Source organism: Drosophila santomea, chromosome 3R (assembly GCF_016746245.2).
Source record: "Drosophila santomea strain STO CAGO 1482 chromosome 3R, Prin_Dsan_1.1, whole genome shotgun sequence".
In the NCBI taxonomy this organism is placed as follows: Eukaryota; Metazoa; Arthropoda; class Insecta; order Diptera; family Drosophilidae; genus Drosophila; species Drosophila santomea.
In genome coordinates this window covers 18,758,614-18,774,684 of record NC_053019.2, presented here as the reverse complement: position 1 = coordinate 18,774,684, position 16,071 = coordinate 18,758,614, and the positions used below count along the sequence as shown (strand labels likewise).

Genomic DNA, 16,071 nt, shown 5'->3' with positions numbered 1-16,071 from the left:
AATTTGAATTTTCCGCCACACTCACTTTAACAAGCACACGCTTTAAAATGTTAAATCAACAGAAACATCAATAATTTTTTTTATAAACATTTATTTATGCAAAAAGTTATACATAATCGTACATATGTGCATACACTTGTACATATGCATTTAATTACATGTGCATTTTTTTTATATATATATATATATTATTAGGTTTTGAACATATGGATTACTTCATAAAAAATTAATGATTTCCTTCTCAAATTATGAAGCTAAAATTATACAATGCTGGCAATGGAGATGAATTATGTTTTTAATGCGATGTTGGGGGCACAGCATACGAATAATGTAATGCGAATAAAACTAGACGATTCGTCTACCTTTTGTTATTCAATTATCGAAAGAATTATATTTTCATCGTGTTAAAATTAATTCTGAACTCATCATAAGCAAGGTTTGCTACGATTGCACGATTGCCGTCATTATCAATAAAAGTTATACATTATGATTATGATTTATTAACATTAAAAGATTAGTCAACTCCCACGCGGTTGAACATCGTTTTGTTGCTGAGTATAAGTCTCACATTTCGCAGAATAATTTCAACAGAGTTTCTGTATACTTTTTATTTGTTTTAAATTTAATTTTTATTTTGATTATGTGCCAATTATACAACTTGTTTAAGGCACATATTGATAAGATTGCCTTTTCTCAACAAAAATTTAATGCAAATTCTTTAATTTAAAATAAAGTTTGCAACAACTTTGCGTTTCTTGCTTTGTACCATAAATTAAATGCAATTTACTTTCGCTTTCTAGTTTTGTTCTGTGCTAATTTTTCTGCATTTCTTTTATTTCATTAACTATTACAGAATAGTTACATTTTTGCCATGACTGGCGGCGTGATATTTATTTTAAATTAAAGAATTCTTTTTTGTTGTGGCCATCGCTTTCAAAGAACAATTAGTCGTTTAAAAAAGTAAGTTTGTGTTTATTTCTGCATATAATACATTAGCTTTAAAATATTAAAAATAATTTAAGTTTAGCGTTTAGTTGTACATTATGAATGCTTGATGCTATTATCATAATATATGTTTGTTTCATTAACTAAATATGGCTGTTAAATGTGTTTAATATGTGGTTTCTGTTTCGCCCCCACTTACTTTTCACACAATCAATTTGAAGTGGGGTACGAAATCTATACATAAAATATAGATATGCAATAACATAATCAAAAAATACTTCATTAACAAGAATTAGCGTCAGTTTAACAAAAATAGATTATGCTTAATCGAGGGGTGAAGATCTATATCCGACACAATAAGGATTTGAATAGACTTCTTGCACAATCCTTTAAAGGATGAAACAATGAAAAATGTTAAAGATTCATATTTGCAATTTGAGTTAAAAGGGCGGATCTTTAAAAAAATTAAAACATTTTGTTTGGTTGAGTAGAGTTTCTTGGATGAGATTCCGTTAACATGATTTTACTTAGTTTTTTGTTGTTAGGGGTTGTTTTTTGGGGGTTATTATATACAGACTTGTATATGCATTTGGATGTATATATATTTAAATATATAAAATATATGTATATGTTTGCATTAAGTATGTTTTTGTTCGTTGAACTTTTACACTAAGAACTAACTTGTATTTTCCTTTAGATTATGATAATTAAACTAAGCTCTATGTTTGATTCTCTTATCAATTGTTTGCTTAATTGCCTTGTTTTGTTTCGGGCAAAACGTAACAGTTTAATGGCCACAAGATTCAATACATACTGATGTTGCTGCTGTTCTTTTGCTGTTGCTGTTGCTTTTGCTGATGCTTTTGCTGTTGTGCTGCTGCAGGTGTTGAATGTGCTGCATCTGCTGCTCATGTGGCAAATAAGTTCAGAGTTCAGAGTTCGGGTTTCAGTGTTTTAGTAGTTGTGTAAGTGACATGTGTTGGCTCAGATTTCTGGCTTTTAGTTACGGTTTTTTGTTTTGTTTTTGTATTTTGTTAGCTTCAAGTAAGCACATTCACAACACACACTTGGCTCTGCTTTCGGCCTGGCTGGGATTGCTGGTATGGCTGGTATGGCTGGGATGGCTGGGATGCTGCTGCTGCTCTGATTCCGTGCTCATCTAGGGCAGTCGATGGATTCATGGTTCATGGCGGATGTAGGAGCGGATTGGTAGTGTGTTTAGGATATTGGTTTAGTTTCCGTTGGATTTTTTATTGCAATATTTATATATCTTTTGGAAATATATATGTATATATTTTCGTTTTTTTTTTAGATAAACGTTTGTGAGTATATGTCAGTTATTGTTGTTTGGATTGGTTTAGTTAGCATGAAAAGAGAGAGATTCATAGAAGTGGAAATAGAGTTTCGATTAATATTTTATGGTTAGCAGTTAGTTTTTTATGTAATAATCCTAGGTTAAGCGAGTTACGATCGCAAAAAGTTACCACACATCTATTTTAGGATTTACACAATCAGTGGGTCTCACACAAAAAACATGCTTATTACAAAAGTTGTTGATTCAATGTTTAGTAACTTTTTGCTGAATGCCATCCGCAAATCATAAGATGCGGTCAACATTTTTTGACTTTAATAAAGACAAACACATACATTATTATCATTAGAGTTTCATTGACAGGATATTAAATTATTTTATAGAAATTTTAGATAGTGCAAATGTTTTTGTGTTTTCAGACGTTATTTGATGCAACATTTTGTGGTTATTAAATTTGTTCTTTGTTTTAAATTTACAAGAACACGATCGTTTTTTTTCCATTTTCGATTAATCTTTTGCTAGATTTCATTTGTTTGTTTTTGGTTAACTTGGCCTTTGGTTAGTTTTAATTAGCAATAGTATTACATCACAATTTTTGGGTATTGTTTGCTAATAAATAAATGTTTGTACCGTTTAATGGTTTTAATATGCTAGTTTTATATTTACCACATAATATTTAGGGGAAAACTAAAGTAAACAAAAAGATTACACAAAATTGCAGGCGCATAAGCTTTCAAGTCAGATTGTCAGATTGGGTTCCTTTTTGAGTATATTGCTTTCACAAAGGCACAAATAAAATAGTTATAAGTAAGCGTTATTTACGTATTTAATTTTACAAAAATGCTGTCAGTTTTTCCTTTTGAAAAATATAGTTTTTTTTTGTAAGTAAATTTTTTAAAGTAATTGACTCTTTTTATAAAAACGAACTTACTGATTATTGTGGATAATGTAACAGGTACTAAAAGAATTGAATTCCTTTCAATATATTATTTTGTTTTTTTTTTTGTATTATAAAGCAGATGCCAATGCAATTTCATGAGGTTTGGAGTTATACAAGTTATGTAGATAACTAACTAGTCTAGAGATCAATTATTCATAGACAGAAAAATCCGCAACCCATAAGCTTAAAGATTAAGTGTGGTAAGTACACATAGATACGCGTATCAGATATGCAGATACACGCTTCATAGGATACATAAGTTATATTGCATATGCCATAGCACTTGTGGTTGGTATTTTGTTTGATTGGTTGGTCTGGTTGTCGGTTGCGTTGGTGGGATTAATGATCAATCGAGGAGTGGGTGGATGGTAAGCATAGAGTTATGCCCGAAGGACGTGTGTGTGGGTGAGGGTTTTATGTATAAATGTGGTTGTGTCTGGTTTCTATAGTTAAGTTGTCTTAGTCACTAGAGTTGCAAACAAACAAAGTGAAGTGTTTATTAATATATCTGATCAATGAGTTATGTGTGACGACTGAATACGAGAAATAGATATCATTATTTATTCGTTGGGTGTTAAGTTTGGAAAGCGTTAGATATTGGTTTCAATTTCTTTTAGAGGAGAATTCTGAAAGAAGTCAAGTTTGTGGAACAATAAAGAATCATAAGACTTGGTAAGGATTTTGTTTTCTTTGTTTTTGTTGTGTTCATTTTTTTTTTTTTTTTGAAGGTTTCTGTTTTTACTTCAACAAAAATCATTGATCTTTATTTCTTTGTGGTACACTTTCGGTTCAATTGCAACATTTACATTCGAACGCATAATACAAAATAATCATATATTCTTAAACGACTAAACAGGGGACTTAGGCCTAAGATACACATGTAAAATTCATATCTCGTAAAGAGCGTTTTTTAAATAGGGTATATGGCTTATCCAACAGTAATACAAATAAAATCTACTAAAATGTTCATTTTTTTTGTTTGTTTTTTGTTTCTAACTTTTTCTTTTATCTCTTGATTGTATGTAAAACATCAAAGGCACAAGTCAACGTGAAAACAAAGGAAAACTAATATAAAAATTTGTGTATAATTATACTCGTATCAAATGATAATAAACTCTTCATCTTCAGCTTAAAAATGTACTGATAGATTTTGCATGTGTCTGTACTTTTGTTTTTTATCAAAACTTTGTTTTGTTTGTTGTTTCAAAACTCGCAATCGAAATAAAATGCACAGCGTTCTGGCGCTCATTTGCATTTTATTCCGAGTATAAGATAACACATAAAGAAAATAATAGTTTGATAAAATAAATAAAGGAGTAGAAACACAACTAACCTGTGGAGGCGGTGCGCTTGAAAATTCTTTTTCAGAACCCATTATCAGGGCAGAGCGGCCAGGCCAGGCCAACGTTTCCGGCCAGGTTTCATCGGATATACAGTGTGGATTTGCGGGGGAGGTGCGGATGTTCAGTTATGAGCAGCATTTGTATCAAAATAAATAGCAAAAAATTTTAAAATAATTGAACTAAAGTGATCGCTCGGTCGCCTGGTGAACGCAATCAAATGTGGGGTCAGGCAAACACAATCGTTCGATTTCCGTTGTTCATAAAAGGGTTTCTGTTCTTTTTCGTACATTATTGATTAAAAGTTTGTTTCGTTTTGCTTTCGCTGATATGATGTTGTGATTTTAAAGTGTTACATTCTGAGTTATAGTGCAAAGCTTCGCTTATCTCGAGATTCACTCTGCATTGTATTTAGTATTTACTGTATCTCGATGAAACCCGCCGGCTTGGCTGGCACTCCGACCGTTGCTCGCTGATAGGGATGCTCGCGGTTAGTCGCCAAACGACGCTGCTGCTTAATGGCGCCTACTAAAATATACGATACGATACATGTAGATATGGGTTTGCATATAGGTTTGCATATAGATTGCATATGTATAAATATAGATGTGAACATCATCGCTACAGGGTACAACTTAGGTCTAATAGATATTGCATATTGCATACATCGTCCTTACATCTACCATTTGCTTGCTCAAAACTGAAGCTGTGCTGCCTTTGCTGGAAGCCAATTGCCAACTGAGGGGGAATTATCGACCTGTTTTTCGTAATCTGTATTCTTTTTTAACTTTGTAACATTTAAATTCTCTGCTTCTTTGGAATGAGTCGTTTATATATGCGCTGTGTATTCGATATTTGATCTGATCTGATTTAAATTTTTTTTGTATTTTCTTTTTTTTTTTATTTGATTTGGCTGCAAAATAAGTGATTTTCAAGCCGCTAGCCTAGGTAATTCGTCTCGAGTTCACTGCTAGATGTTCTAGAAATGATTATTCTCCCGAATCATATATTGCATTTTGTTCCTCCAGCTTGCTGACTAGTCGTGCATTCAATTGATTCTGGATAATGGTTTCTGGTTTCTGGTTTATGTTCTTGGACGGCTGCCTTTGAGCCTCGACTAATCTTAGAACTAACTGAAGTTATTATTTAAGCACCAACTTGATTCAAGGCTCCTTTCCACTAAGAGTTATATATTTAAATATATGTGTATATATATAAAAAAAAGCTTTTCTGCAATTCTGTTCAAAGTATACGGTTTTGACGAGAAATGGCACTGGCTGGAAAAATTGAAACGGTTTCCTTTTCGCTCTTCGTTAGGTACATTTGTGCATAAATACTGTCCCCCCATCGCAACACTCACTACATAAACTACATAAAAAACAGACACTTAACTAGATTGCACTTACGACTCGACCCTCATACCACAATTAAAAAAAAAAACTAAAACAGGGTTATTAATCAGAAGAGAAAATGATAAAGTTTAGCCCTCTTTAATTTGAATACTCATGGGTTCCAAAAAACGAAAATCAACAACTTGCTTTGGATGCCGCCGTTGTTGTTGTTCTCAACTAGAATATACTCATATAAAAATGTTTCGGGTGGAAAATCATATATGTAGGTTATAGTTTTATAGTTAAAATTAAAGCAACTACAATTTAAGGGCCTAAAAATCACTTATTTTTGCCAATATTGCATATTGCAGAAATGTGTTGCATTGCGGCCTAAAATCTAATAAACAACATAAAAAAGCAAATTCATTGTCGAGCAATAATTGTTGATGTAGTTTAATTCTTTGCTTGTATTTTCTTGAGTATTTCTGTTTTCCTGTTTGATGTGCCGTTTTACTCTTATGGTTTTTGTCTCTAGGTAAATATATAATTTTAAAAATATATACAGTCTATACATTTATGTGCGTGTGTATATTTCTGTTTCAGTTTGTGTGTGACTGTAACTTCATAACTTTAAGCTAAACATTTTATGTGGGGTTTTCCTCTACAAATCGTTCTCTGTTTTTGTTGCTTTTTGTTCAAGGGAAAAATAATAGAGAGTGAGAAAAAGAAGTTCAAAAGACGGAGCCGGCATGCATATATCGACCAACTGCAAATATTTATGTTTATAACAAATATATAAGATAAAATAGACTTTGGATAAATAATAATGAAGGTATTGTTTAATTCTGTTAGCTTTGGTTAGCATATCAGTATTGTTGTGATTTCTTAAAGGAAAGCAAGGTTAAGAAGCGTGAAAAAAATCTCATTGCATACTTTATGGCACTGAACGAAAATAAGAATTGTGTTAGATATTCATGTAGAATACAGAAAGACTGAACATGCTGCTTTATGTTCTGTAAATATTCTTTATCTTTATCAACAATCCGCAAGGCCAATTAAATTGGAATTCTGTTTGTAAATTGTACGATGAAGAACATAAACAACTTCATACTCTGCAGCAAGTCCAAACTGTAGCCTGCTAGGTGACAACTAAAAATAAATGCAAGCTCCTAATAATTAAATGCCAAATCTAAATCTTTTACATGACAAATAAACAAGACAAAACAATAGTTAAAAAAAAATATATATATATTTAAATTATTCTATATGCTGGAGCCTGACGTCCGTGCTGGGCTGTCATAGCAAACTCAATCGATTGCACTTGGTTAATGTGTTAAGTGGGAAAACAAACCTACCGGGCGTATGCGCAACGTGTACATTGTATTTCTAGTGTGTGTTAAATGGTGTGTGTGTGTGTGTGTGTGTGTGTGCTTTTCTGGCGATTAGCTGCTATTATTATTGCTCGCAATTTAACTCGCATCTAAACCCTCGATTCATGTGGCTACATATCTTCTTAGACGACTAACTTCTGCCTAGTTTGATGAATGATTCGCTTAGTGTTTTTATCTTGGGACTTTTGTGTTGGATGGTTGGTTGTGTGTACGAGTATGTAGTATGAGCATAAATCATAAATCGATATAGAGATAGCAATGGAACAGAGTGATTCAGATATGTGAGAGATATGTATGTGATTATCTGGCAAACAACCCACCGCTATGATCAGCATATTCCGTGAGCAGAGGATTGCCGGCTAGGGCGGCGTAGTTCGCATAATCGTACGGTGCGAAGATCATTCCATGGCCGGTCTGGTCGAAGGCGGCTGTCGGAGCTGCCTGGGCGGACAATATGCTGGCCGCCGTTGTGGGGACGGTCATCCGGGGATTCAGTATCAATGGGGCGCCCAGCGGGGCGGCGGCGGGGGCACGGATCTGGGCGGCAAGGCCGGGCAGGCCGGTGGACGTCAGCAGGCGGCTATCGGAGGCGGCCACCAGGCGGCGCCACTCCTCATCGCACACTGCGGGATACAGATAAGAAGCAGAGCCAACGCATGAGAAAGCTGGTCGTCGAACACATAAATCAAATACAAAATAAACAGAAAAATGTAAAATCGAATTTGAATCAGTTTGGTTTCGTTAACGGTTCAGTTTTGCAAAATCGTTAATGGTTAGGATCCTCGCTCATTCGATTTTAGCTGCTAGTTAACGTTGGTTATATCTTTAGTGTTTGATTTGCTTTGATTCTTTTTTACTTTTTAGCTCTGTGTCTGAGTGGAGATTGGGTTAGGTTATATGGTTGGTTTTAGATGGATACTTTATAAATAGAGAGAGAGAGAGAGAGAGGCTTTTGGTTGACATACCTGCGACAGATTTCGCTGTTGTGTCCCTATAAGTGCCATTAATAATCGCCAATTCCATAAGTTGACGTTTCTTTAGCTCATCTTCGCCTTCGGCTTGCTGTTAGTACGAGTGTATGTTTGTGTTTTTGGTTTTGGTTTTTGTTTTGGTTTTGTTTTGGGGGGTTTAATGTATTAAACGGAATACATTAAAGCAGATTAGGTGTTGTTGGTAGAGAGAATGGAAAATAATACAAGAAAATTCATTATTAATTATATTGGTTAACATTCAATTCAGTTTAGCTGATAAATCATTTAATTTATTATTGATTTAACATAGAAAAAGGAGTTGGCAAGGGATAGGCAACACGCATTCGATTTAATTGTCTCTTGTTTATTCTCACTTTTTACTTTAAGCTCTATCGCGGGCGCATTATGAACTTTAAATTAGGCAAATATCAGTTTACTTTTTGGCCTTTCTGAAGGGCTCTCTTTTTTTTCTCTTTGAGGTTTTGTTAAGACCTCTCCTCGACAAACACTTACCGGCACGAGCAACTTCTGTACTTCGGCTACGGCCTGGGCCAACTTTACTGTGGCACGGTTCTCGGTGTCCTCGACGGTTATCAGGACATGCAGGTCATCGGACAGATGCTCCCAGTTGGGCTTGCCACGGTTGGCGTCCTCCTGGAAATGGGGAACGCAAAGCTTTAGGATGTACGCACATTTGTGAAATACTTTGTATATGAATGTCTACCTAAATACCTAGGCGAAGCGAATGGCCTTCTTAAAAGAAAAGTATCTTAATTTTTCACATTGTGTTTTCTGATCATACATTGCAAAGAATACAGCTACAAAATTTTAAAATTGAAAATTATTCTTTGGTTTGCTCAGTGATTCAATCGCTTCACCTTCTTCCGATATGTAAAATATTCAAAACAACAAAATGCGAATTTCTTTTCGATATGTAAAATATTCAAAACTGCGAACAACAAAATGCGAATTTATTCGAAACTGTGCTAATGGGCGCGGAACAATTAATAGTGGGCGAATTCCGACACACTTAAAACATTATTGCCATTTTTCATTTCAGTGATGGTATTACTTGTGGCAAGAAGAGTTGTGGCGAACGTGCTTGAACTACGAGTACAATAAATACTTTTGCCTCTCCTCCTGTAACACAGCTTGTGAGCCACAATGTATAATCAATTAGGATCAAATTGGATAGAAATTCTTTTGAAGTCGTCCAGTGCTAATTCCACGTCAAATTAACAACTGTCAAGTTGGTCACTGTACGAGTGCCGGACAAAGTTTTGTCATCAGAAATCGAGAAGAACGACCTTTATTCGTTGGCCACTTCGAATGAGTGGCCAAGCAGAAGAAAAACACAGCAAAACCTGAGCAAATATAAAGAGGGCTCGTTCTCACCTCACAAAAACCATGCACTGTGACTAATTTTTTTTCTGGCTGTCAGGTCTATTTCTATCTGCAAAATGCAAGTAAACAGAACATTTCTATTCTTTCGGCTTTCACTTGTGTCGCAGGCGCACATCTTTCGGTTGGCGATGAGTCAGACATTTTGTGTGGGAGTCCTCTCATTCATTTCTGCTAAATTATCAAAATATTGCATGAAAATTGTGAATTTGAAAAACTCGCCGCTCATTTTGGTCCGCCACATTTATGAATTACAAAAATACATTTAATCGTCTCGAGACACTTGATTCATTTTTCTTTCTCTCCTCCGCATTTCACTGGCATTTTTCGTCTGGGGAAATTAAATCATCAGCGCATTTTGAGTGACAAGACACCCAAATAAGTATAGGTATATAGGAAAATAATTTCCACAATTTGCTATCTTACGTTTGGTTTTCAAGTTAATCTTAATGATTTTTATGCTAGCTTAGTTAAAGAAAATACAAATTAATCATATATACTGTTGAAAGCTCGCCTAATTAAAAGTTTTTAGCTAATTACTTTACGGAAATCAACCATGTGCTAATCATAGCCAGAATTAACAACTCAAACACACAAAACAGGGGCATATTTTTCGCCTCATAATGACAACTAATTCCTATTTGGCACGGAAAGCGGCGACTGTCAACTGAATTTTCATATTCGCGAGCACTATTTATGATAATTAAAAATGAAATTGAAGTGCTCGTCTTTGGAATGTGCACTGAAATGTGTGTGTCTGCAGTAATGCCCCGTTTCCTGCCAAATCATTTGGAATCCATTCGGAAGCCATTCGATCGAGCGATGCACTCACTCACCTTCTTCTTGTCGCGCATGGAGCCCTTGCCTCGGACCATGATCTTGCAGCCGGTCTCCTGCTCCAATTGCTTGGCGGTCATGCCACGGGGTCCCAAAATGCGGCCGACAAAGTTGAACTGGAATGAAAATGAAATTGTGGAGAGGAGATATAAATTAGACGGGCGAAATTAGAGGAAATCATTAGCGAATCAACATACGACGATCTAATTAACTGACTAACTTGGGTCTAAAGTTCAACGTTTCTGGTTTCTTTTTTTTTCTTCCTTTTTTTTTTGGCAAATTTAAAACGCATTAGATCGGCTCGTGACTCAGGATGCATAAATGCCAGGCGGCCAGATCCGCTCAAAGTCAAAGTTATTAAAGCGTATGACGCTGGTCAGATTCGGTTCGTTGAAGGCTGGAGTCACCCACAATCCACGGCATTTGGACACAACAATGGGCAAAATGGGCAAACGAACGTAATATGACCCGCGGCGACACGCCTGAATTTGGCACGATAAACCAATCACCAATCAGCCCGATAGACTTAAAAGCTCTTTGTGCATATAGCCAAGTGCAGTCAGTCAGTTAGTAACTCAAAAATTTTATCTTGTCAATAATTGGGGTCAAGAGTTGGGAAATTAACCGGAATTTAAGGAATATTACTGAAGATTACTCCTTAGGTTAGGTTGAATATCCAAAATCATATGGTTTGTGAAGTTTGAAATTTAATTTAATGTTAACAAATTGTTTTCTGTGTAGCACAGGCGGCGACATTCAAAAGAATTTTGCTTAAACTATTAGCGGAGCGTGCAAAAATTGTTTGACGCGCTTGTCGGTGATGATGGACGTGCCTGGCATGTTGGCCAACAACGTTTTCCATGCCCAATCCCAAATCATCGATGTGGTGACCCCAACCGTAAGCTGCCGCCGTGGCGCCCAATTATCATATACTTTGGTTAGATTGCAACAACCAAGCCGGACCGCAGGCTAGCCGATAAATTAGATTTATTGGCCAGATCAAAAGCATTTCCATTTGAGTTATTGTAAATTGCTGGCTAAACTAGTTCTGGTCTCGCCCCTGGGCCACGAACGTAACCCACCCACCCACATTCATCTGGAAACCCATTGCGAATGCGATGATGTGATGGGATGTGAGATATGGGGATGTTAAGTGCACAGCGATGCGATCATCGACAGCAGACAGCCGTCGGCAACAGTTAACCAACGCCAGAGTGGCTCGAAAACAACAGCAGCAGCAGTAGAAGCAGCAGCAGCAGCTGTTGTCTGTCAGTACGAATGTATCTGTATCTGTATCTGAGAGACTGCATCTGCAACTGAAACTGCAACTGCAGCAGCAGCAGCATCAACATCAGCGGCAATCGCAACTGCCACTGCTGCGATCGAATCAATTGAAAATTGCCGCAAAGAATGCAGTTAATGCCTAATGGCTCCGGCAATTTTAATTAAATTTTGCGAAAAACCATTTAACCTCCATCGCAGTCCACCAAACAAAATGTGGCCAAACTATGGCGAGAAAGTTGCTAAAACCAAATAAAAAGAAATGTTGCTGCAATGCCACCACATACATAACATATAGACATATGTGCGCACAAAATGAATTAACGCTGGCCAAGAAAACATTTGCATTACTTATCGCCGCCGTATCAGTTGCTTAATTAAAAATCCCTGGCTCAGCTCCATGTTTGCACAAGTGATCTCCTCTTCCATTTGTCATTAAACGGAAATTAAAAACCATTTTCCACCCCACATGCAGCGCGCTCAAAAGATTCCACATACGCCGCGTTGCACTGCCACTTGCGCTCTACAAATATTGAGAAATGCCAAACAAATACGAGTGGCCAAATAAATTATAAATGATTGCGCTTCAAGGCTTTCCCTTTCCCCCTTTTGTTTTTTTTTTAGAGTTTGTGGCGGAGCTTAAACAGAGTGGCAGTTTTCCATAAAAAGAAAACTCGTAAGAGGGGCAATAAAGATTAAGAATGTAGCACTTGAACGTAATGGAGACGACATTATCTTGTGTCTTAATTAATATGCATGTTTTTTATGACATTCAAAATATATCTTAAATCACACGGCGATACTAATTAGGTACAATTTGTTTGAATAAATTGGAGTAAGCTTGTTGCCCATGAGCATTTTTAGAATTTCACGGTAGCATAATGGTATCCTTTTTCTCTATTGTTAGACAGTTCAAAGGACACGCGTGCTTTTTAAAGGAGTCACGCTTACGGTACACCTAAAGAAATACTCTTTTTTCTTAGGTTCAGAAAATGGTTTCTATATTTTCTTTGCGCTTCGGGCGTGTAATTGTGAATGGACCTTTTGCCCGCGCGTACTTCAATCCAAAGTGCCACAGTAAACAGACAAAAGACAGATGGCAACGGGAGCTGCAAAGCGAGTCAAGTGGAGTGTAGTCAAGTGAAGCGTACAAATAAATGTTGTATAGTGAATACACATGTACGTATATGGGGGAAGGGGAAGGGGATGCTGCTGTATTTTACAGATTGTGGGCTCAGATAGGGCAAAGGGAAACAATTTTATATTTATACAATACGTACAACAATTTTCAATACGGCAAAAGGTACAAACAATTGATAAGCGAATTGCGACGCACACACAGCAGACAGGGCAACGAAAATTGCTGAAAAGGAAAGTACAAACACACAGATACACGAGAGGCTGTGATAAGAAATGGCCCCTTCCAAATGGTGACCATGACAACAGGCCAGTCAATTGTGCGTAAAACTTTTCATACGATACGAAAACCAAACAAAACCAACAAAACCCACACAAAGGAAATATTTGTAATATTTCATTAGCAGGAGCTGAGTGGAAGAACATTCTACTTAATAGTGTTCAGATTTTAATCGCGTTGCCGGTGTGACTCAGTGAGTTTTACGAATCTTTTCATTTGAGCCGCTCGCTCGCCAGTAAATTGGAAACAGAAATGCATAAGCAGGCAAGGCAGGGGTCGGCATAGATCAAATAGATTAGTCGACTTGGCTACTACTATGCATATAGTAAGTACACATATAAGGCCTTTAGCTATATACATATATAATATATGCATCCACAGAGAGCGACACTTTAGCACACATAATTGCGCTGCACAAAAAGCTCGTCTATTACACGGAAAAATAAATCAAACTTTGACATGACAAACAACGGCAGCAAATTTAACTTGAATATAATGCTTGCTACACTTCGTTGTCGTTGGTCGTTAGTTGTTTTTTGTTTTTCTCTTTGTTTATGCTTTTGGGGTTGTACCTATTAAATTACCGAACAACCGAAAATGTACATAAAAATTGCACGTAATTAGCATTTCAATGTTTATGACTAATTTGCTGCAGTTTGTAGATTAATTGGCTTTTGTGTTAACGGCTTAGACAATAAAAAAAACAAGCACACAAGCAAAACATAAAACAGCGTAAGGTGATTTGGCCAGACATCAACACAATGTCGAGATGGGCTGCTCTTGGCTTATAATTTGGCTCAAATTTGGTCGCAATTTCCCACTTGTTCGATACGTATAATTGCGGAGTGACCTTAACGCGAATCGAATGTCAAATGGTATACAGATGTGAGATGTATGTATGTAGTGTGTGTGGGGGTGTGACCGCAACATTAATCAACGGAAAGATAATTCACTCAATTCAATGCGATCGATTAACAATTGATTGATTAAAGTCTAAACATATCGCTGCGATGTTCGTGGCTACAGGCAATTTGGAGCATAATTACCAGCACTTGAAAGTGTTTTTTTTTTTAAGATTTAATTGAACAATTTAAAGTAATAGATTCTAAAATTCGTATATACTGTGCTCTCAACATTTTCTTCTACAGTTGGTTGTCTCATCATGAAAATATTTACCCCCAATGGCATCTAATTGCCCCTCTTCCATGTGTTTAAGCTTAAGCATCGGAAAATGAAATTGCGAAAATATATAAAATGTCAAACATAATTTCAGTTCTGTACGAAGCGAAATCAATCAGAAGCTGGCCAGCCTCAGTGGGTCAACATGTCGCATGTCGGTTGGCACACCACGGGGCGTATGAGCAATGAGCGCTGACAGCGAACAACGAGCAGAACGAGAGATGGTTGGAGATGAATGGAAATGGAAAGAGGCGGACCGATGCTCGCCCCTGTAGAAAACTTGGAGCGTTAACAGTTTGCTGTAATTAATTGTAAACTGTTTTAATGCCGCGACTGCTGGCGACTTTAATTAAGTTGCATTTGTGTGTTTTGGACACGTCCAAAGAAACAAGATTCAGCATATATCTTCGCTGGCATATCCTCTGCATTTGGAAACGGGTTGACAAATTGTTGACCATTTACATGGCATATTATTGTGGTCGGCCTGTCGCCTGTCCAGCTGACAAATCTCTATTTACATTGTTGAATGCGTTATAAATTATTAACTGCTATTATTTGCGACTGGCAGTGTCTGCGAGCTAATGCCTTGAAATTTATGCCCCATGACGGGGCGCGCACAAACAAACCAACAAACTAGCAAGCCAGCAAACCAATAAACATTCTGCCCAGAACTTGTTGCACTTCCATGTTATTCGAAACGCCATTTGTCTTGCTTAAACACACATTTTCGAAATTCGACTGGCGGACGTAGGAAAATGTCGGAATTTTCTTATGCGAATTTTTAGTTATTGCAGATTTTTGTCTGCGCGAAATGATTGCAATTAAATGGGATGATTAATGAGAAAAAAGAATACGAAACGCCCGCACAAAATACACGACATTCGTCGGACCTTCAAATTAGACAAATCGAAACACCTGAATTATTGAAAAATCAAGCGGAAAAATCTAAGGCCCTCTGGTCGTAAATTTAAACCAGAGATTTGTGCCAGATTTTCGTTTGGAAAATATTGAAAACATCATCATCACAAGTTTTGTTTTTCAGTCGGCACACTGCTCATTTCACAAATTTATGCATGTTCTTTTTAATTTACGAACTCAACTCATTCATATTCATATCATTTGGGTCTAGCCCTAATAAAGTCCAATTTTATGTTAATGTTCGACTGTCTATTTTCTTTTCGCTTGGCTTTACGTTTTTGTGATTTAGAATATTTGCTTTATGCAACGGCCGGGCGGTAATTAATTAACAGCCACATGTAAGATATATTTAACTTTGGTCTAATTAACTTTTACGATGGTCAGGAGAGGCAAACGGTTCCCTAACTTTTGTAAGTGGTGGTGAATTGGCAAAATATCCCTTCTTTTGACCAGCCAACTCTGGATGTTGATCAATCATTTCGGAAGAAGGTTTACTCTTGGGAATGGCGATTACACAATTATGGTCGTTGAAAAGGGGTTTATTTCTTATGAAATGGCTTACATTCAGTTAAATACTATCTACACATTATTCTAACAGACACAATTGTTTCAATTAAAATTCAACGAAATGAACGTTTTTGTGTTAAGTTTCAGGAGTGCCAAAATCGATATAAAAATCGTTTAATTCCACATCACTTGGTTTGGGTCATCGCCCCACCCAAACTCCCCGAACTGGCGCCATTTGGCAAAGAAAATTATTTGCACAGCTGTCGAACAGAAGCCACATGAGTAGGGACACACCATTGAA

General features: G+C 36.5%; 1 protein-coding gene across 7 annotated transcripts in view; it reads right to left on the bottom strand.

The window, feature by feature from the left end:
• Positions 1 to 951: 951 nt before the first annotated feature.
• LOC120454707 (protein held out wings) overlaps positions 952 to 16,071 on the bottom strand; it is a 37,116-nt gene continuing 21,996 nt past the window's right edge. The window contains exons 4-9 of one of the 7 annotated variants that reach the window (XM_039640250.1): positions 10,468 to 10,584; positions 8,744 to 8,884; positions 8,225 to 8,321; positions 7,580 to 7,924; positions 4,531 to 6,634; positions 952 to 2,215 (exon numbers count right to left, since the gene is read on the bottom strand). In XM_039640250.1, the coding sequence (XP_039496184.1) occupies positions 6,600 to 6,634; positions 7,580 to 7,924; positions 8,225 to 8,321; positions 8,744 to 8,884; positions 10,468 to 10,584 (735 nt within the window). In that variant the 3' untranslated portion in view covers positions 952 to 2,215; positions 4,531 to 6,599. Of the gene's footprint in view, positions 2,216 to 3,876; positions 6,635 to 7,579; positions 7,925 to 8,224; positions 8,322 to 8,743; positions 8,885 to 10,467; positions 10,585 to 16,071 lie in introns of those variants that run through there. The other 6 variants (XM_039640244.1, XM_039640246.1, XM_039640251.1 and 3 more) reach the window with 6 other exon arrangements.